The 22,172-nt window shown below is 39.0% G+C and overlaps 2 protein-coding genes across 4 annotated transcripts in view; one reads left to right on the top strand and one right to left on the bottom strand.

Annotated features, from left to right (window-relative positions):
• trak1a (trafficking protein, kinesin binding 1a) overlaps positions 1–4,659 on the bottom strand; it is a 59,274-nt gene extending 54,615 nt beyond the window's left edge. Inside the window, exon 1 of the mRNA XM_034697896.1 lies at positions 4,128–4,659. The gene's annotated coding sequence lies outside the window, so the exon portion shown is untranslated. The remainder of the gene's footprint in view (positions 1–4,127) is intronic.
• Positions 4,660–7,668: 3,009 nt separating this feature from the next.
• ulk4 (unc-51 like kinase 4) overlaps positions 7,669–22,172 on the top strand; it is a 91,451-nt gene continuing 76,947 nt past the window's right edge. The window contains exons 1-17 of one of the 3 annotated variants that reach the window (XM_034697892.1): positions 7,669–7,748; positions 10,002–10,142; positions 10,497–10,596; positions 11,103–11,242; positions 11,340–11,502; positions 14,935–15,036; positions 15,333–15,416; positions 15,533–15,608; positions 16,094–16,222; positions 16,350–16,687; positions 17,066–17,135; positions 17,409–17,475; positions 17,733–17,825; positions 18,167–18,227; positions 18,374–18,585; positions 19,165–19,211; positions 19,372–19,450. In XM_034697892.1, the coding sequence (XP_034553783.1) occupies positions 10,005–10,142; positions 10,497–10,596; positions 11,103–11,242; positions 11,340–11,502; positions 14,935–15,036; positions 15,333–15,416; positions 15,533–15,608; positions 16,094–16,222; positions 16,350–16,687; positions 17,066–17,135; positions 17,409–17,475; positions 17,733–17,825; positions 18,167–18,227; positions 18,374–18,585; positions 19,165–19,211; positions 19,372–19,450 (1,899 nt within the window). In that variant the 5' untranslated portion in view covers positions 7,669–7,748; positions 10,002–10,004. Of the gene's footprint in view, positions 7,773–8,111; positions 8,138–10,001; positions 10,143–10,496; positions 10,597–11,102; positions 11,243–11,339; positions 11,503–14,934; positions 15,037–15,332; positions 15,417–15,532; positions 15,609–16,093; positions 16,223–16,349; positions 16,688–17,065; positions 17,136–17,408; positions 17,476–17,732; positions 17,826–18,166; positions 18,228–18,373; positions 18,586–19,164; positions 19,212–19,371; positions 19,451–22,172 lie in introns of those variants that run through there. The other 2 variants (XM_034697891.1, XM_034697893.1) reach the window with 2 other exon arrangements.

Below are 22,172 nucleotides of genomic sequence, written 5' to 3'. Positions count from 1 at the left end.
CTGAGGGGTAAGTGTTAGGTGTAATGTGTGAATGTCACAGTGTACTTTGTTCTTTAAGAGAGGAGTAGAGGACAACAGGCCATGGATGTGTGACTGTATGGCTTGTTTAAATGCTCTGATGCAGCACCGTCCCTGCTTTCACATCAGGGAGAACGTAAAGAAGCACAACACAGAGAGAGAGTTAGGTTTAGAGTTGTAGGTATGATTGCAGTAATGTAATGAAAGGCACGCACATGACTACAAAAGAAAAATAAACAAAGCAGACAGCTTTCACTCAGAAAGCCGCACAAGGCATCAGGCTGTTTGGCTAATCCTGTTGGGGCTGAGCAAAGTTGGCACAATTGAGAAGTCTTGCTAAATCTCTCCGTCTCACCGCTGCTGATTTAGTAAAACGTGCAGCAGCATAGTGAGGGCACACTGGTACAGTGTCAACAAGACCTGGGGCAAAGTTTGGACGGTTTGGCTTTATCTATTTCACAATAGGACCGGTACTGGCAAAGACCTCATGACATGATACGGATCACAATACACAGGTCACAATACAATACGTACTGCAATACTTTGCAGTAATCCAAATAAATGATTGAAATTTTAAAGTGGGGCTGAAAGAAACAATTTACCATGCACCTGAGTCAAAACAGTCACATCAAAATCTCCATTCTAATTTAATAAGGTTGTCACAATACCAGAATATTAAACTTCAATTTGATACAGATACAAATCATGCTGCATGGTTGGATGGTCACTTTAAATTGCCCGTAGGAGTGAGTGTGTGCATGATTGTTTGTCTGTCTCTACATGTTGGCCCTGTGATAGGCTGGCGACCTGTCCAGGGTGTACCCTGCCTTGCGCCCAATCACAGCTGGGACAGGCTCCATCCCCCTGCAACCTTGAATGGTATAAGCGGTGATGATAATGGATAATGGATGATACTAATAACAATGCTGATACAGGTGTGAGCCTAGTGACTTCCATCTGTCCATCTATCCATCGTTTGTGTACATTAAAGGTGACATATCATGCAAAATCCACTTTTTAATGGTTCTCTACCTGAAATATGTGTCCCTGGCATGTCTACAAACCCCCCGAGCATGAAAAAAATCCATTCTGCCCCTGTTTTGATTTCTACACCTTTCTGTAAATGTGTGTGAAACGAGCCGTTTCAGACTTCCGTGTTTTTGTTACGTAACAACAATATCCGGTCTGTCACGGAGTCATAGCTCGGAGCTTGTTCAGCCCATAGACTGTATAAAATAATACTGAATCCCTCCCCCGTTTTTCATTACCTGCACAAATGTGTGCTAACAAGGAGCTTAGGAGGGAGGCATGCTAGTTGTAGGCTGTTTTAATAAACACAAAGGTCGGTTTTACTCCCCACGTCTGCAGATTTGAAGATCTAGTGGAGGATTTTTATATATCATGGATAAGTGCTAGCGCTAGTTAGCATAGCTACATAGCTACATGTCGTAGCTGTAGCTGTGTACCAGGACACACGTCTACATACTGACAAATAAAACAACAAGAAACACTAAATCTGTGACCAATCCTTCAGAAAAGGTCCCGCTGCCTTTCTGGCAGAGGTCGGTTTTACTCCCCACCTCTGCAGATTTGAAGATCTAGTGGATGATTTTTATTTGTCATGGATAAGTGCTAGCGCTAGTTAGCATAGCCACATAGCTACATGTTCATAGCTGTAGCTGTAGCTGTGTACCAAGACACACGTCGACATACTGACAAATAAAACAACAAGAAACACTAAATCTATGACCAATCGTTCAGAAAGGTCCTGCTGCAGGCGCCTCTCCGTCAGGATCAGATTCTGGATCAGATTCAGAGGGTTGAAGTAACGTGATCTCTGAGCAGCCGTGTATATTCAGCTAACATGTAAACATTAGATCAACGTGCTGGAGAGCAGAGGCACATCCACTTCCTGAGGGGGCGTGGTCAGAGAGAAAACAGAGTGTTCTGAAGAGGACTGAAGAAGAGGGGTTTTCAGGCATGCCAAAATCTGATTTCAAAGTGTTTTTTTGAGCATAAACTTTAAAGACATGTTTTGGGGACCTCTTAGACCAATATATATTGATGAAAAAAGCGTGATATGTCACCTTTAAAGACATGGAAGCTTGCTCTATAAGCGAGTCTGACACTGGTGCAAACTTCTGCATGATGCTCTAAAAACTCCAGACCAGAAGCTCAGAGAGCAGCATCACTTTGACTCAGTTCAATGAACTGTAACCCTGACTATAAAAAGACTCATCTTGTTGCATGTTGACTTTTTTTGGTACAGTGGTACACTTAGACTATAAGAGTACCATGTCTTCCAGTATGTATGAGAAGTGTTTTTCTTTCTTTTATATCACACCATACAATAACCGCATTTGTGATGCAATACAAATTCAAGACTTAAATTGAATTATCCTGCTTTGCATGTAGCATGAATGTGCTGAACAAGTGACAATCTAAACTAAATCAAAGTTCCTGTGGTTTCATCTTATTCAAAGATCTGATGTTTCCACTTCCTCACTAAATGAAAGAAGCATCAGTATGGCATGTCAATATTGAGTGTCAGTCATGAGCCTGACAACAGTCAGTGCAAACAGCATTACACCTCACTCCTTAAAGGAAACACTCATACTGAAACTCAGCGAGCCATAAATTCATAAAGTAACTTAACGGCCGTTGTGTAAAAGAGCTTCAAGGTTAAGGGCCTCATTTGTACTGAAAAGACCTCTTCAATTTCTACTGCCGTTTCAAAGACATTAGTACCAATACTTGTTCTTAATTTTGCAGTAAAGTCAATAGAAGAAAGCAATAAAAAACAAATGCATCATGCTCAGACATCTAGAAGGAGACTGAAAAAGTCAAGTTAAAAGGAAGGAGCTAAGGTTGTAAAATACACACTCTTCTAAGTATGATACCTGATTCACCATAAGGTACAAGTGTGAATGTTTTGACATTAGTGTGTGTGTTTGCTTGTGTGTGTGGGTCAGAGGGGTCAGATAAGTACAAACACCCCCCACAGCCCATCTGTCAGTCCCTTTAGCTGTCATGTGAGCTCTCTGTTGAGGTCCAGCTCTTGGTTGTGTGATCGTTCTAAGAAATGTGTGTGCTACCACCGAGACCTGCTGGATGCCCGAGCAGTGAGACGGTGTGCAGAGCCGTCAATGATCATGTGCTGTTAGTTGGCAAAACTGACTGGAACCGTATTTAGCCTCTGAGGGCTGACTGAAAAACCTGCGTCCTCAGCGAGGACTGAAGTTATATAAAAACACTGACCCCTTAGTAGCTTTCAAACTGAAGGTGCTTTATGGGCTGAAGTTTCTTCAGATCCACATTTCAGTCACACTTGTCTGAGGCTAATTGTCTCATTCTCCTCACAACTGATTGATTAGTAAAGGGAAACCTGAAGAAATAGCCGAGTTGTAACTGAGAAAACTGGAGCTGATATTGTTCATAAGGGTTTAAAAAATTGAAATGTACATTAGGTGGTATCTTTCATAATGAGGGAGGACGGGGGTCACCTAGTTATGTCTGATTGGCTCACAACCACTTCAAACTGATTCATAAAAAGCTTGGTATTAATCCTTCTGACTGATCCGAGGAGAAACAATCATAATGTAATAACTACACATTTATGACCAGGTTTGTTCAGTGTCTGAGGGTGGCTGTGGTAGTATGCCATATACTGCTTATCTGAAGGGACTTCAGACACTTTTAATGAGAGGAGGGAGATTTACTGTGATAGGATTAAGTCTACCTAAATCTGAAATCGATCTTGTTAAAACGTGCCCACAAACTGCTGTTACAAACTTTCCACTGAACCTCTTCACCTCTGAGAAAGGCAAAGTGTGGGAAGAGGCCAGATTCATATCAGACATAATCATCTCAGAATAAAAACCACATGGAGGACACGGCTGAGTCAGACACTCAGTGCCTATGTATGGAAGAAAATTAAATGTTGAGTTTCACTTATTAGAGATAGAACAACGCGTAACGTTACAATGTATGGACTGTTGATATAACAAGTAACAGTTCGCGTTATAATGAACTGTGCACCTGCAGCAGTGTCATCACATTTCACTTCAACTTCACATGAAACTTACACAAACTCACTAAAGATGTCTTACCTTAGAAGTAGAGAGCGTAGACCTTTCCACATAGGAGGGTTAATCCCGTTTTCACTGTATGTCGATCAGGCACAAAGAATACTGAGCTGGATTCAACGCGACTCAGCAAACCCACTGAGCAAGTAGAAAATGTGATGATACGATTTGTGTTGTTTAAAAAGTCCGTTAGTCTCCTCCTGACCAAAATCGTTACCTCCAACAATCCAACTGGCTTCTCAGATGATATAAGTGACCCAAACTTTAAACTTTCTCAAATTCACTTTTCTACGCCTCAACATGCGGACAGCAGCACTATGGGAGGCACTATCTTACAGGGGAGCAGACTCTCCCACAACACCGGTATCAGTAGCTGCAACCAGGCGAGAAACTTGTTGAATGAAAGGGCGATTACAGAAAACACGGGTCTGGGTCAGCCTGGATCCTGTTCAACAAAACTTCTGCTGCTTTGGGTTTCCTCTGCTGCATGGGTGAGTGAATAGTTCAATGGGAACAAAGCTGCTGATCAGAGCTGAGTCAAACTAATTAAATGAAGAGTAACATCCGGGGTGAGTGATTTCAAAATAAAATTCCCAGGTTTTGTATTCTCTCAAAATTGTATTCTAACTATATTATGATCATCTCTTAAGACTAAGACTAAGACTAAATTTAAAATAGCCGCCAAAATTACAACTGGCCCTTTGAGGACAACCATAATGCTGATGTGGCCCTCGGTGAAAATGAGTTTGACACACCCCTGATCTAAAGGTATCAGTTGGAAGACATTTACTGAAATACATACCTTTAATGTTAAAAGTGAATTTAGGTTTAGATTGAGGGTAGATTGAAGATTGATGGTGTGATTTAGAAAAGTTGTTGAGGAAATCCAGTGACACAAACAGTGTTGAACTAAGACTGCTAGCCAGTAAGACGCAATTTTCTCTAACACTAAAATTATATATATATATATATATATATATATATATATATATATATATATATATATATATATACACACATATATATATACACTATGTCAAGATTGGATTCTGCTTAGATGAGATGGTGTATTTTTTGGTGTATTTGAAAATGTACTTATTTAGTTGTGTATACATTCGTAAGATATGCTTATTTGTACTTCTTTAAATTAATTGCCAATAACTTTTTAATAATTTCTATATATGCTCTTGCTTACTTTAAACTGTTTTTGCACTGTTTACTTTGCTGCTGTAACACTTTAAATTTCCCCAGTTGTGGGACGATTAAAGGAATATCGTATCTTATCTTATTTATATTTAATGTATTTTTAATGCTAATCTCAGGTCAGGCATTGCAAAGAAGCTCAGCCTGTTATTTTGTGTGGGACCTTAATTTACTTGCATTGTCTCTGTTTGTACAAAGAAACATTTGGTTATTGTAAAAATAATGTGATTATTTGTTTATTATAATTTCAATATGAAAAACAAATACAAAGTTGGAACATTTTTTTCAAAATAATTATAATAACATAATATGGCTAAGAGGGTAAAGGCACCTGTCATTTTCAACATAAATCTTAAATTCCTATTTACAAGAAGACCAATTCGACAAGCCTTTACTCTTTCTGCTTTTATTTTGTAGAACAAAACGGAAATAGTACTCTGCATCGTTAGGTAACTTTACGCATTAGGAAGTTTATCATTTTAAACTCTTAAATTTGGGTGTCTTTCATTTGTTCTCTCACAAACTAAACTCAGTCACTCTTACCTCTATTTCACAATGCATGTTGTTTCTCATGAAGTGACTACAATACTTTGTAAATGTTTTTATTCTATAACTCGCCAGAATGTGTCTTTTTTTGTCCAATAACCAAATGGTGCTTTTCCGTCTTAAACGTCAAGTGAGTGAACTTTTTATATACTGACCCCAACACTGAAGAGTCATTGATTCTACACACCATCACATGATTTTATAGAGTTGCAGGCAGCATACAATTCATTCAGGATTGTCACGAATTCTTGTGGCCTGCCGGCTGTTTCATGCAATGAATTACGTCATTGTCCTCTCAAAGGGTGTGTGTGTGTGTGTGTGTGTGTGTGTGTGTGTGTGTGTGTGTGTGTGAGTGTGTGTGTGTGTGTTTTAGATAGAGTGTGTGAAATGGAAAGGGATTAATAGGGAGTGTAGTGAGAGATGCTAACTTGTTTTGGCTTAATTAAAGTAGTCATGCCAATAAAACCATTAAAATTAAGACTGTGCTTCAGAAAGAGTCAAAGCAAGGCAACTTTATTTGTATAGCACATTTCATACATGAGGGCAACTCAATGTGCTTTACATTAAAACATTAACAGCATTGGAGACATTCAGACAAGCATAAAAGAACACAATTAAAATGACAAATATAATGAAACATAGAAAAGAAAAGAAAAAATACAAATATATTAAAAAGTACATTTAAAATTTGCATTTAAAGTGAGTTAAAATGAGCTAAGATAGGAAGGCAGTGGCAAATAAAAAGGTCTTAGTCTTTGATTTCAAAGAGGTGAGAGTTGGAGCGGACCTGCAGCTTTCAGGGAGTGTGTTCCAGATATGTGGTGCATAATGACTAAACACTGCTTCACCATGTTTCGTTCTGACTCTAGGGACTGAAAGCAGACCAGTACCTGATGACCTCAGAGGTCCAGATGGTTCATACAGTAGCAGCAGATCAGCAATGTATTTTGGGCCTAAACAGTTCAGTGCTTTATAAACCATCAGCAGGATTTTAAAGTCTATTCTCTGACAGACAGGAAGCCAGTGTAGAGATCTAAGAACTGGAGTGATGTGGTCTACTTTGTTGGTCCTTGTTAGGACTCGAGCAGCAGCATTCTGGACGAGCTGCAGTTGTCTGATGGACTTTTTAGGGAGTCCTGTAAAGACCCCCTTATAGTGGTCTAGTCTGCTAAAGATAAATGCATGGAAGAGTTTTTCTGCATCCTGCTGAGACATAAGTCCTTTAATCCTTGATACATTCTTAAGGTGATAGTAGGCTGATTTTGTAATTGTCTTAATGTGGCTGCTGAAATGAAGGTCTGAGTCTATGACTACACCAAGGTTTCTGGCTTGGTTTGAACATTTCATCTGTGCAGATTGGAGCAGAGCAGCAACCTTTAACCTTTCTTCCTTGGCTCCAAAAACAATCATTTCAGTTTTTTCTTTGTTTAACTGAAGAAAAATCTGATACACGTTTTTAAAATTTGAGGATTTATTTTGGATAATTAAATTTTATTTACTGTAATGTATACTATATTAATATATTAACTGATGTATAATTTTAGTTTATTTTATTGTGAAAATACTTTTTCAGATACTGTTGTTTTCCATGTGCTCCACTGTGCGCCCTGTTGTATGCAGTCCTGTATCCTAGCAACTTTGGACTATACCACTTGTGGGTGTTTTACGTTTAAGGTATGGTCCAACAGAGATACAAAGACAAATACAATGTAATAACATATGAGTGGGAATAGATAATAAAGAAGATTAATTGCATCTATATGTATTCATTAAATAATTTGAGTCTGTATATTTACTTTTGAACTGATCTGATGAAATTCAGACTCCCCTCCTCTCAGGTGTAATTATTCGGCCCGTCACTCTTCCGCCAACAAACAGCGGGCTGTTGAAGAGAAGGTAACTGAACGCAACAAGATAAAAGTATGTAAACTTGGTCTTTGTATGTATTTATTCACAATAACATAGCTTCCATGCAAATACTCTTCTTTTTATCTGCTGCAGCTGACTTCCTTTGTTTTATAAGTGGACAAACTGACTGTGAACACGATACCGTGAGCGGTTGACAGACCAAATACCTACATAATGTAGTATCTTCTGACTCACATTCAAAGTGAATTGAAGTGTTTTTATTCCCCAATGTTTCAATAACTTTAAACAAGCTCAGTCAGTATAACTATAGCTTAACTCAGGAGCTCTATGAGTTCGGTTTCAGAGTTTTAGAGCAGCTTTTTCAAAGTGTTATGTCTGTTTTATTCTCAGCAGTTAGGATGGACCGTGTCATGCAGGTAATCAGCCGTTGATTGTTCTCACCTGGTTCATTCTGATCCTGTTACCGCCTGTTCCACAAACTCACGACACTCTGCTCAAACTTCATAATAGAAAACACTAGACTGGTTACTGGGAACAGTAGTAGTCCCTGTGTATTTATCTAGTCGTTTATGACGATTAATGGTCCACAAACTATTGTATCCATTTCACATCTGAATCACTGTTCTTCCATACTGTGTATGTTTTTAATAACCTAGTGCAATTTTATCTGTGCAATAATTTAACTCACTATCTATTCATCAGATAGAAGTGTACATAGTGTGTATATATTTGTATTATTTGATTTATTTTATTTAATTCTGTTTTATTCTATTTCATTTTATTTAATTCTGTTTTATTTTATTGTTTTTTTTATTCTTTTTTATTTAATTTTATTCTATTCTATTTTATTCTATTCTTTTTTATTCTACCTTTATCATTACTATTATATATTTATTGATGTTTTTATTTTTTATTTTTAAAGTTATATTTTTGGGCTTTTTTGCCTTTATTGACTGGACAGCTCAAGAGAGACAGGAAGTTTGGGGAGTGGAGAGTTGGGGAAGATATGCAGTGAATGGTCGAACCGGCGACCTCTGAGACGAGGACTATAGTCTCTACTGTATACATGAGGCGCTTAGACCGCTAGGCCACCAGTGCCCCATTGTTATTCTATTTTTAACTATGTAAGTACATTGTTGTATTCCCCTTAGGGTTGCAAAGGGGTGGAACATTTCGGGTAAAGTTCCTGAAAGTTTCCGGTAAATTTCCATGGGAAGTTAAGCTGGGGAATTTTGGAAATATTCCAAATGGGAAACTTTTCATGGGAATTTATGGAATTTATGGGAATGAACTGGGAATTGAGTAATTTAATGGATAGGTATCATATCCAAGCATAAATATTTGTTATAAGTAGAACTTTATCAAGTGTTAAATATTTTATTGAACAATCAATTCTTTCATTGAAGAACAAAAACATGAATGTTGACTTAAATGTTACTCATCCGCCCCCCACCTCCCACCCAACCCATTCAAAAAAAGTCCCATTCAACATGCAAATAATAAAGCATCTTCTTGCATGAAATCTGGTTGTTTTAGTCAGGATTATGCTAAAATATATTTTCCCCAACTATATTTAAGTTCCCTATTAAGAGACAACCTTCAATTTAGTAAATTCCTGGTTTATTCATGTTTATTCTCATAAATTCCCGTTAATTCCCATGGAATTCTGAAAATTCCCAGAATTTTGCAACCCTAATTCCCCTTTCCCGTGTTGTAATCTGCTGTAACAAAAAAATGTCCCCCATTGGGGATCAATAAAGTTTATCTTATTTTATCTTAAATCAATAGAATATATAGCGTTGATGAAATAAATGAATGACAAGCCCTTCAAAAGTTGTTATGTTAGTAGTCATTGGTGGCACAGGTGGCAAAGTCATTCAGTTCCTCTTGCACATAATGAAGGTGCACTCTTTAACAGACAAAATGTATTTCGATCAGTCCCCACTACTGAGGGTATTTCCCCACTCAATTGGCAGCTAGTAAAAAAAATATTATATTCATTCACTGTAAGATACCATCATAATCCATTTGACATCTACTGCTGGACATGAGTGTCATGATACAATCTGTAATTATTAAATACTGACCACCCTGGATCTCTGTAGAATGAGACGCACTAACATTTATTTTTTATACTAGATTGGAAAATCATTTATTTTCTTTTATTCCACACTGATGCTAAACCTAACTCCCTCCCTCTCTCTCTCTCTCTCTTATCAGCTCAGTGTATTAAACAGGCCACTGGATGATGACTTTTGGCCTCTCTTTTCTCTTCCACAGTAGATGGAGAACTTCATCCTGTATGAGGAGCTTGGGAAGGGCAGGAGTAGTGTGGTCTATAAAGGAAGAAGGAAGGGCGAGCTTAACTATGTCGCCATCAACTGCACTGATAAAACCAAGAGACCTGAGATCACTAACCATGTAGGATGGGGCTTTAAGTTGTATAGATATATTATGACATCTATTTCAAGTATAGCTTTTGTTATAAGATATCTGAAATCAGTAGATTGAGTTTTAGTTTGACAGGAGTTATATTGACTAATGATGTACCTACTAAGCTGTGATCAAGAAATAAGTAAGAACTAAATGTATCACATGTCACTTGAATAGGTTCATTGTTTAATTCCCAAACTTCTCTGAACTTTGTCTAACAAACATGAATTTCACAAGGTCATAGGGATACTGAACGTGATGTGTAAATTTTGCCTTTGAGCTTTGCTTCAAAGACTTCCAGTTATTCACATGTATTAATGTCTTGTTTCTGTCCTCTTTAAGGTACGTCTCAGTCACGATCTGGATCATCCAAACATAGTGTCCTTCCACGAGTGGTATGAGACAAGCAGCCACCTCTGGTTGGTCGTGGAGCTCTGTACAGGTCAGTTATTATTTCTGGCACTCTTGAGAAGCAGTCATGAACCATTTATAGTAATAACTTGCTGCTGTTCTTCAGTGATTACAGCATGTGGGATGAGAAATGCATGTTAGTTATTTAGAACTGGATGATTTCACAAAGAGAGAACACCCTTTCATTCTACTTTATTTGTTTGATGACAAATGTTGACTCTTTTTTTTTTGTTCATTCCCACCCAACATAACTTAATCATTTGCCTACTTTTTCAATTTTAAATTTGAGATAGACACGAGGTACTTATCTCAAGTTTTATAATACTAACTGTGTTGCAAAATAACTTCTTGTATAGAAGACCTTCTTGTTAAATTGTCAGAGCCTGAGTTTGTAACTCATAATGAATTGTTTTATTCTATCAAACAAGTACCAGTCTTAAATCGATTTTTGCTTTTGTCATGCTTGCTCTGTTGTGTCTTTAATTTGCTCTTTAACAGTGACCTCTGTTTTATCTCTTTATCACTTCTATCCATCAGGTGGTTCCCTGGAGTCAGTAATTAGCCGTGATGGATGTCTGTCAGAAGATGTGGTTAAGAGATTTGGATGGGACTTGGTTAAAGGACTTAAATACATCCATGAGTCAGAAATTATTCTCTCTGACTTAAATCCTTCCAAGGTTTGTATCTGAATTCCTGTTTAAACAAGACTTCCATTATCATATCATGCTATTATCATATCATGTTATATCATTACGCTCCTTTTGTTTTTCATAGATCTTGTTGGATGGTAGTGGCATTCTGAAGTTAGGTAACTTCTGTCTGGCCAAGGTAGTAGGAGAGACACTGGAGGATTTCTTTAGCATGCTCTCAACATCTGAGGGTGCAGAAGAACAAGAAACCATGGACACCTTTGACAGTGTGCAGAAAAGACTAAAAGGTCAGAGTTCAATGTAATTATGCTTGTTTATGTTGCATTTTTATTAAAGAAGAAGCTAACCTGGGAGTGCAATGTGAGATGCTATCTGTGATGAGTGCAGCCAAATTGAGAGGCTGCCATGCTGTTTGGGTGTGCAAAAAAACACGAAATATTTTTGGTCTAAACAAAAACAACAGGTCAGTGACTTTATATAAGCAGGAGGGAAGACGAGGGACTTAAAGGTGGAGTAGGACATGTTATTTTGATGCATTTTTCTCAATCACGAGCAAAAAGCGATGTATACATCGATAGGGAGTAATACACAAAGTGATCTAACACTGAGATGAGAAATCTCAGTTGTCTGTGTCAGCAGCTAGACTGCAATAAGTTCGTCCAATCATTCATTCGCCACCGAGCGCAATGATTGGCTGACCGGCCGGATGACCTGTGACCTGCCGAAAGACACACCTCCTGTTTACAGGAGTGCGCGTGACCTGACTGAGATCGTCTTCAACAGGCTGTTCACTAACGCAGAACATCTGATAAACATGTCAGAGAGAGAGAAACCAACGATTTAGCTCAAGTTCTGCCCTCAAGTTCTGCCGCTAAACAGAGAAAGAAGAGGGAGACTGTGATGGAAAAGGAGACGACTTAAAAACACTGGATGAAGATACAAACACGAGTCAATATTCGGGATGCATTTCTGCGACGGCTGAAGGATTTGAAGGGTCTCTGAAGCGACGCCATGGTTGCTGATTTTCTACTGGACAGGTAATCATGTCATTTAATTTGTCTTTGTGTTCATGGTATAGTTCATCTATGAGACAGTTAGCGATAATTTCGGCTAATGCTAGCGGCCGGCTAACGGCTTGTAGCTCTGTTTATAGAGACCTGTATACAGTCTGTTAGCTGGTAGCTCTGTTTACAGAGACCTGTACACAGTCTGTTAGCTTGTAGCTCTTTATAGAGACTTGTATACAGTCTGTTAGCTTGTAGCTCTGTTTATAGAGACCTGTACACAGTCTGTTAGCTACTAGCTCTTTATAGAGACCTGTATACAGTCTGTTAGCTGGTAGCTCTTCGGTTGCTCTTCATCAGCATGAATGGGGTGTTGTACTAAGTCTAAATGCCGTCTTGTCTGTGTTTTCATAGCTACGAGAAGGAAACATGGACGTCCACACCGTTAAAACACGGGACGCAGAGGCCTCCACCCCAGCTGTTTCATGTGTTCGGAGTCCCCCTCTGACCGGTGAGTTTCAGGCCCGATAAGAACTCCATGAACATGAACGTTGCTTTGACCACTGCTTGCGTGGAGGTATAAATACTGCTCTCTTTTTTATTATGAGCTATTTTTGATTTACGTACGCAGAAGGGTTTTTTTTAATGTCCGCACAAAATAAAATTCAAACCATTCTCTTTCACTTCACGTGATCTGCATGCTAAATCGCAATCTGAGACCACACCATACAGACTAAAGAGATGAGAGACAAAAAGTTTGGCTGATAAAAAATCCTGTGAATGTTAGCTGCTTCTCTAAAAGCTTGGTTTGGTGAAGGAAAGCATGAATAAAAGTGTTCAACGAGGAATCAAATACACAGAATAATTGTATTAATAATCTGTGGGCACAGTCGTCCTCTCCAAAGAGGGAGAGAGCACATTTTGACATCACTTACTCTGAAAATATTAGATAATATTGAAGATATCAATAAGAAATACAGTATATGTACCATATGTGCACAATACACACTGCAGTAGGCACTAAGCACACACTAGTGATAGTGGTGTCAACTCCTTGCATGGCTAGAAGAAATAACTGTTTACATACAGGGCTGAAGGAAGGGTTATTATGATCGAAATCAAATGCACAGTGCTGTAAGATAATGAGAACCTTTGACTAAACTTCTGATTCTTTCTTCTATGTCAGGTATTGCACAATATTTAACAAGAAGTCAAAAAAGTGGAGCCTGTACACAATGAAGGTGGATAAGGACTACAAGTACATCACAGACCTCCAGAGCTAAATCCTGCACAGAAAGCTGACAGCAACTGGGGGATGCCAAAGAAGAGAACAAGGAGGCCGGATGATCCACGCCAACATGTTTACCTTCAACAGCCATTATTTTTATTTCTGTAATAAATACATTTTCTAATAAAAGTAAATGTAAAACAACTCTTTGATGTTGCAATTATTTGTGTATAATGTTGTATGTTACTTGATATGGATTTAAATTATTTTGTGATTTGAAGAGAGAAGGCCAGTGTAAATTTAAAGATTTATTTAACAAATGTATACACAGCACACTCAAGTATTTTTTTACATGAAGATAAAATATATACAAAGGAACTAAAGGGTCACCATACAAGTATTGTATGTAATCATGTCATAGTTTCATTCACTCTCCACTGAAACCTTTATACTGTCCATGTGGAAGGGTCACGGATTTTCCAGATACAGCAACAAGGTATTACTCCTCTATGACCTGCACCAAGTGCTCCATGCTGCCAGACAACAACCTGTCAGTGCAGCATGGCGGAATTTTCTGTTGCTGTCCCCAGGATCTGGAGCTCGTCCCCGGTCGTTGCTCTCCCTCTCGCTCGTATGGCTCTGCCTTGCACTCGACCCCGGTCTCGTCCTCTCCGACCTGAGGTGCTTGGCTCAGGATCGTAATCAGAAGTCATCATGAGAGCTCTAACAAGCACAAAAAACAGTCAATATGTTGCAGTTCCAACACGAAAATGAAGACTGTCAACAATGGTGAACGCTAATAAATATATAGGCACTGTAGCCGTCTAGTAACTAAACATCATGACATGCTAAATCAAAATAAACATGGCTAGCCGGAGTTATTAGCCCGGCAGCAACAACTTACTCTAGCTGTATTTCAGATGATAAAAAACAAACACACATAAAGCTAACATGCAGGCTATGCTGTGCATTCTAACTAATTACATAATTTTTTAATGTGGTAATATAATCGGTTTACTTACATGGGAGATAGACGTGTTTTTCCTCCGATGAAAATAAAGTCAATCGCTCGCCGCTCCACAGCTAGCTATGGTGACGTCATCCTCCAGCTGGAGTCTGCCACAGCGCGTTCATGTGTTTGGAGGCGTGTCCCTCCCCTCTCCCTACAGGCTGCTCTGAATGGAGGGGGAGGGCTCTGTTCGGCTGTGTGCTTTCAAAATCAAGCTAACTGCTGCGGCTTTCTCAGGATCTCCTACTCCACCTTTAAGTAGCTGACTCTGTGATCTAATAAAAATCATTTTTTGTGTTCTGTATGATAACTAAGTGAAGAAGTCAACTTCTCTTCAGTAATTTTAAGATTTGGTTTATCATTTTCCTTCACAGTATTCCAAATAAGGTGCAAAAATACAAAAGCTCCTCCAAACTTAAATTTCTGCATGTATGTTCAACCTTAAATGTTCCTGATGTGTGTATGTATTTATTTTCAGGTTCTCCAGCTTACAGCCCCCCGGAAGTTTTACAGGGCACAGAAACCAGTATGAGCTCTGATCTGTGGGCCCTGGGTTGCATACTCTACTACATGTTCACTGGTACCCACATGCACACTCACAGACTTACACTAGACTTAATGTCAGTGGGAGGGGGAAACACAGACTAACTACTTTGGGAAGGGAAGAAGAAAAAGGGCAGTTAAAAGAAACTTATCAGGATAGTTAGCAACGGAAGAAATGAAGACACAAGGGCAGAAAAGAGAATTTGAGGGTAAAAAACAGAAAAATGAATGAAATGATGAAAACCAAACTTTGGAAGCTGAGGAGTATTTTACACATGCAATTTTTACTGTACTTGCGAGCCATATCGTAAACCTTAACCTTTTTTGTCTCAGGTAAGCCCCCGTTTGATTCTGACAGCTTCACTGAACTTACTGAGAAGATTTTACATCAGGAACCATCACCTCCAAGACAGACAGGTAATACACAGTCACTCACATTAGTACATACAGTAGACACATATGCAGGCTGAAAAACACACTCATTGTTGGTTTCTTTGTTTAATGAAGGATATAATCTGTGTTTTTTGTTGCAGTTTTTTCATCCAGTACTCCCAGTGAGGATTTCCAGAACCTTCTGAAAGGCTTGCTTAACAAAAACCCAGATAAGAGGTCAGGTTCATAGACACAGCGCACACAAACATAGCACTCAACAAAAAACTTCAACGTTGAAGTCTTTCTACTACTGCTGTGACCGCTAACAAGTTAGGATGAAATTGTGCAATATTTTACTTTTTGATGTTATAACACGGACATACAACTAAGAACATATTATCAATTTTAGACAATAGGGAGCAGATTGATGATTGTTGTGCTGTTTTCCTTAAAGTAGTTGACTGACAAACACCACATTGTTTGATGTTTTGATTTTTTGTTATATTGCACAGTTTTTATGTGTTAATGAACTCCTTACAGAATTGAGAACTGTTTTAGTTAAGTGTGACTTCAATAACAATGGACTGCTAGAGAGTGCTAACTTTCTTTCATGCAGAATCATTTTGACTGCAAAACTTTTTGTATGCCTCTTTTCTTGTTTAGCGTGGCGTCATGTGTTTGAGTCCAAATGTTGAATTTAGTTGTTTTGTGTTGTGGTTTAGGATGCACTGGGTAGAGTTGTTAGACCACCCTTTCTGGACAGAAGTACTTATGGAGGAAGAGGAGGATGATGAAGAAGAGGAACAGAAGCAAAGAAATGGCTTTAAAGGTGTTGGTTCAGATAGCTCAAGGTTTGTTCATAAATAATTATTTGCAAAATTACCATGAAGTTTACAAAGTTTACAATAGTTCAAATATATTTGACTTTACGCTCAGTGGAATAGCTTGTGTTTGTGTGCTTTGTCAATACCTTCACAGACACACAAGAATCCCTGACCCTCTCCCTCCAGGAGAAGCAGACACACTTCCAAACAACCACTCTGCCGTCCAGCAGCCAGCACGTATCACCTCTAAGACAGTAATACTGTCACAGATTTCAACTTCAACCACTCACAGTCACTCTGAAAGAAAGACTGATTCACAACGCTCTGTCAGAGCCTCAACCTGTGGAGCCTTAAGGGACAGCCAGGACATGGATGGGGAGAAGGAAAAGCAGGATGGAGAGGAAGTGGAGGCAAAGACAGAAGATGACCCCAAGCTAACTGCAGCCCGGCAAATATGCCACACACTGCAACCCAATAAGTCATTCACACTGGGTAACACATTACCTGATGTCTACGTTTAATGTTTCACAAGGTTGTTCAACACCGGCTTTATACAAGTAGCTCTTTCACAATGTACACATGCCATTGACTACATGCCAATCTCTCCACTATGACAATATACCTCCCTCTACAGGGAAAGACAAGTCACTAAATGATTTGATGAGTATAAAGATGATCTAAATTGTACACTAGTGTCTCTGCAATCACCAGATCTCAACTCATTTGAACACTTATTGGAGACTTTGAACTGACATGTTAGACCGTGCTCACAATCATCATCAACACATCGTGTGAGGGAATATTTTTCTTGATGATTTTCATTCCTCCTAAAAAGATCTGATTCAGCATCTTGTGTGCATCCTCCTTCAGATAATATGTCGGAGCTCAGGCCAAAGAGTGGAGTGGATGAGGACAACACTGAAGCTATTTTCCTGCTCAGGTATTCAGTTCAGACTATCTGCTGCCTGTCCCTGCATACTGCTGTGCCAGGGTCATCTTCATATATCTCCAAATAAGCAAATGAATGGCTTATTACTTTCTTTAAAAAGAAATGTTTCAAATATGTGGCCTCAGTGGTACTTGCACACTACTAATCACTACTCATGATGTACTCTACAGAATAAGCTGCAGTGCACTGGTCTTTTGTGCATATTTCCAACTACTAGTCAGAAGCAGCAGTTTATCTGATATTTTCCTCCTTTTATCTTTCTAGTTCCTGTGCCAACTCAAGAAGAAGCTGCAGTATCTCAGAACCTCCAAACAAGACCCCTGCACTTCAGGTTACTGCTAAAATGTATCATTGTCTGTAAATGATTCTCACAGGAGGAGTGATTTTTGGCAATGTAGCACATAACTTGAACTGTACCACTGAATTGTTTCCCTGCTTGTTAAAATATATCAAAATCTAATTTCCTCTAATAATCAAGGATGTTGTCCTGTGATTCCATCTGCTGGAGTTTCTGGTAAATGCTTCACTCCTCTCCTGCTGAGGTTCACTATTTTGCACTTCTGTCTTTTTTTCCCCCGATCTTCTTAGGCCGGCACAGGGACAGACATCACATCCAAAGTGAAGTCTCTTCTTCATACTGACTCTGATTTGACTGTCACCCCAGTCTTGGACAACCCAAAGGTACAGACCTGCAGTATTTACTGAGGCTATTGCTGGGGTAGTTTTTAGACACTAAATACTTAGTAGTGAAAAATGTCTTAGTGCTAAAATACTACGTGTCATTATGAGAAGCTTCTCCTGTGTTAGACACGTCCTTATAACCTTCTTTCACCACGAGGTATGTTAGCATGCCAAAACCAAAGATGTTATTTTTTATTGTAATAAAAAATGATTGTATGAATTTACTGAATTAACTGAACAGCGCATGAACTTAGGAACTACAAAAAAAGATGGTGGACACATTTGAACTGTGACATGACAAACAGTGAGCTCATTGTGTGACTTCTCTTTCTGCTTCACAGATTCTTAAGAGTTCTCCTGTGCGATTTGATTCCAAAAACCTTTGTGTACCAGTGTATTCAGGTGTGGGGAATTCATTTTTGAGTCAGTAAATGACTAAGATTTTGTATTTTATCAGAAGGTTAGAAGATCAGAGGTTCTATGGAGTGTATGGTCAATGGCCCAGCTTTATTCTATGGCTGACTTTTTCCTCCTCTTGTCTCCTTCAGTTGAGGACCTGAAATCTTTAAGAGATGAAGAGTGGACTGTCTTTCTCTTACAACTCTGTTCATCCCTTAAAGACCAGAATCTCTCTGCTCCTTCTTCCACTGCTGCTCCTCCATCCTCCACAGCCATTCGCTCAAAACTCAACCTGCTGTGCTACCTCTGCTGTGTAGTTGGACATAAAGTTGTAGCTAACAGGCTGATAAACTCAACACTGGTAGGAGAATGTCTTTTCACTTAAGATCACTGTTAGAAAATGTTGCACTATCATTAGATGGATTCAAAAAAAACATTTCAAAGTTTGATGCAGTTGTTTTACCACAACATTGGTAGTCCTTGTTCTGTGGTAGTATGCTTGAGTTGTAAAATAAAGTTGATGATAAGTTGAAATCTTTGACCCCTGAAACATACTGTCATTACCAATTTTAGTTTATTTGATTCCTTTTGCTTCCTGTATGAGATTTTACAGCATTTTGTTTTTACCTTTTATGAAGAGCTCTGTCAACAAGATGAAAACAGACTAGATAGTTGCAATTGCCCCCAGCTGGTCAATAGTCAAGTGGTAGTAATTAGTGTAGTGAAAGGATAAACAGTCCCAATGAATTATTCATCTCTAAAAAAGGACTTACAGAAGGACGTTTTCCTCTGACCTTAAACAGCAAATATTTGAGAACATATATGTTTTTAAAAACTGATGATTTTGTAATATCTTACCATGCAAAAAATGATCTCAAACATAACAGTTCTACGGCAGCCATATTTGTTCTCTCTTCAATCTTTGTCTTCTGCCATTCAGCTTTCAGGACTGACTCAGCAGTTACGACATGCTCCCAACTGGGATGTGTAAGTACATTATTTTATCTATTTCTCCATAAACCAGAGAGCAGCATTGTGCTCCTTAATAGTTTAAGATTTGAGTTATTGAAAACATTTTGTTGGATATTCCTTTGTTTATTTGCAAACAAAACCCAACTTTTTGCTCATTTTAAAATATGTTTTCCAGGAAAAGCAAAGTTCTCAGAGTAATGGGTCTACTTGCTCTGCACTGCACCGAACTCAGAGAGGACAGCTCAGTCCCTGAGGTCGGTAATTTACGCACGCACGCACGCACGCACGCACGCACGCACGCACGCACGCACGCACGCACACACAAATGCATGCCCGCGCTCGCATTGTTATTAAGGTTTTCATTTCAACTCTTATTGTTTCCAATGCAAGCTTTGCTCACATTTAAGGTTGAGTTATTGCCCTTATGGTGTGTCTCTGAGAATAAAAAATAATCTAAAAGAAACATTTTTTTTCCCTCAAAAAAACGTGGATGGTCAAAATGACACTGAAGACGAGAAGAGTTACTACAGGGGTGTTCTGGAACCTTTCAAATGTTTTCAGGACGTTGGTCCTGCAGTACCAGTTTACACCACATGGTGGCAGTTTATACAAGAACCTCAGGATGTGCTTAAATCTGTGATAAACAGATATTGAAAATAGGAACATATGCAACATGGTTGCCAAAAGTCAATACAACACAACAGTGTGCAAAGCTGTTAATGTATTTACTGTAAATCCTCTATAAGGTTAAAGTGCACATCTTAGATTTTGTGCAATTTGCATGTATGTCATATGTTTTCAGTGTTATCCCTGCTGTTTGAGGAAATATCAGCAAGCAGCATGTGGAGGAAAACCTGTGAACAAATCGTGGTCGGTGATACCTGTTCTGTTCAGTTTAACTCTGTAGTACAAGTGTTAACCAGCAGGTGGCATTAACAACCTTCAAGACAACTCTGTCACTAGAGGTACTGACCCCCCCAGCCCTCCAACTTGTGTGAGTTTTATCAGCTCTCTGTTCTTAGTCCCACATTATTAAGTAGTAGAAAGGCATCATCGTGGAACCTCTTTAAAAAAAATAAAATAATAAAACTTAGATAATTTCTAATTACTCGTCAACATCATTTCGAGGTTGTGGTTCTTTGTGCTGATGAACTGAATCCTGTGGTCAGAGCAGCCTTGCTGGTATTCAGCCCCCCTCATTGATGGGCAAAAATGTATATAAGTACCTATCACTTTAAATATACTTAGTTATACTGCACCATACACTTGATCATCCAGAATGACCATGCTGTTGATCAATACCTTTCCAAAACAAGTTTAACAAAGAACTTGAATGTAGTCTTTATTCTAGGACTTCTCTGTTACATGCCATTAATTCTTCTCAGTGTACTTAATATACTAGTAACAAGTGTGTTTAGCAACATAGTGATGTAATTGGACAGACTTATTTACACCCAAATGTTGGTAGACAGGTTCACACACAGGCAGTTCAGATACCTGAATGAGCCTCCTTCTGCACACACACTTTGAGACAGCGTGGTGCTGAACTAATTCATCACAAAAGCAGTTTTGTATGGAGGGGAAATCTGTAACTTCTCTAACTTATGTGTTCTTTTCACCCTTAACAGAACCAAACACACTTTATCTGTCTATCTCTTCTTCTACCTTCTCTCCACTCGTCTTTGTCTCTCTCTCTGCTCATTCACATCCATTTTATTCTGAATGAAATCCGTTCTCGCCACAGGAGTTCTGATGCCACATCCGCTTCCATTCCTTGTTTGTCTTTTTCTTCGCTTTCGCCACATGTTCTGACACCTTACAGCTACTGAGTCGTCACGGCGATTTACAAAATGGCCGACCGTGGTATAGCAGTGGTTTTTCAGGGCGCTTGTTGTTAAAGACAAATGGCGGAACATATTTTCTGCTACCCTCCTAACATCCCTGCTGCTACCATAGGATGACAAATTGTTAAGAAAAGGACAAAGCTGCTCGTTTGTGCCGGTGTGTCTTTGTGTGTCTGTTTGTGTCTATGACCGTGTGTCCATCTATAGACTCAGCAGGGGTTCTCTCTCCCTCTGTTTTTAAGTGTGCACGGGCTTTTTCAGACATGTTCATGTGTTTACCCAGCAGGGGTCCTCTGTGTAGTTCTGTGTCTGTGCTATTCTGTTTCCCTATGTGTGTGTGCGCGTGATCGTGTTTGTGTGCACATGCAGATGACCAGTAAAACTACAAATACTTGTGTGTGTTTTTTCTCAGCAGGGGTTCTCCTGCTGCAATCCTGCTGATTGGAGTGTCAGGGCTGGGCTTAGTTACTATGGTTACTGCTATATGCTTCTATCCCCCCCCCACCTTTCCCTCCCAAAAAAAAATATCACACACACACACACACACACACACACACACACACACACACACACACACACACACACACACACACACACACACACACACACACACACACACACACACACACACACACTCTCCTGTCTGTCTCTGTCACTGTCACTTTCTCTCTTCTCTTTCTTTAGTCCATCTGTCTTCGTCTCTCTTCGGTCTTTCTCTCTTCTAATAGAATTAAGAGATTGAAATTTTATGGGCTAATGTTACTAATTTACACTTTATGCGTCCTTATGCGACACAGGGAAGCTGTTCTTTCAAAACCCACTCAATATCATTTCCCCCTTCACTTATCATCCCTTCTAAAGTTTTCTGTGTCTTTTACAGGGGTTTAGCCGTAAAGCTTCCACAGTGTGGGGTGTTTCACGGAGTCTTAACGTGTTCTGAAGGCTCTCAGTGGTTTTTAGAAACACACATTCAGAGGGCATTATCTCCAGGAAAGGAGAACACTAGTCAAAAGGAATTGATGAGGGCTAAGACACAGGGGCTGCAGGTGAAACTTATGATTGTTTATTGAAAAAGTGATAATGATCTAATCCAGTACTGTACTGATTCAGGTTTATGGTTTAACATATAGTA

This window comes from Notolabrus celidotus, chromosome 12 (genome assembly GCF_009762535.1).
Source record: "Notolabrus celidotus isolate fNotCel1 chromosome 12, fNotCel1.pri, whole genome shotgun sequence".
Lineage (NCBI taxonomy): Eukaryota > Metazoa > Chordata > Actinopteri > Labriformes > Labridae > Notolabrus > Notolabrus celidotus.
The sequence above is the reverse complement of the archived record's forward strand: the minus strand, read 5'-3'. Positions and strand labels throughout refer to the sequence as shown.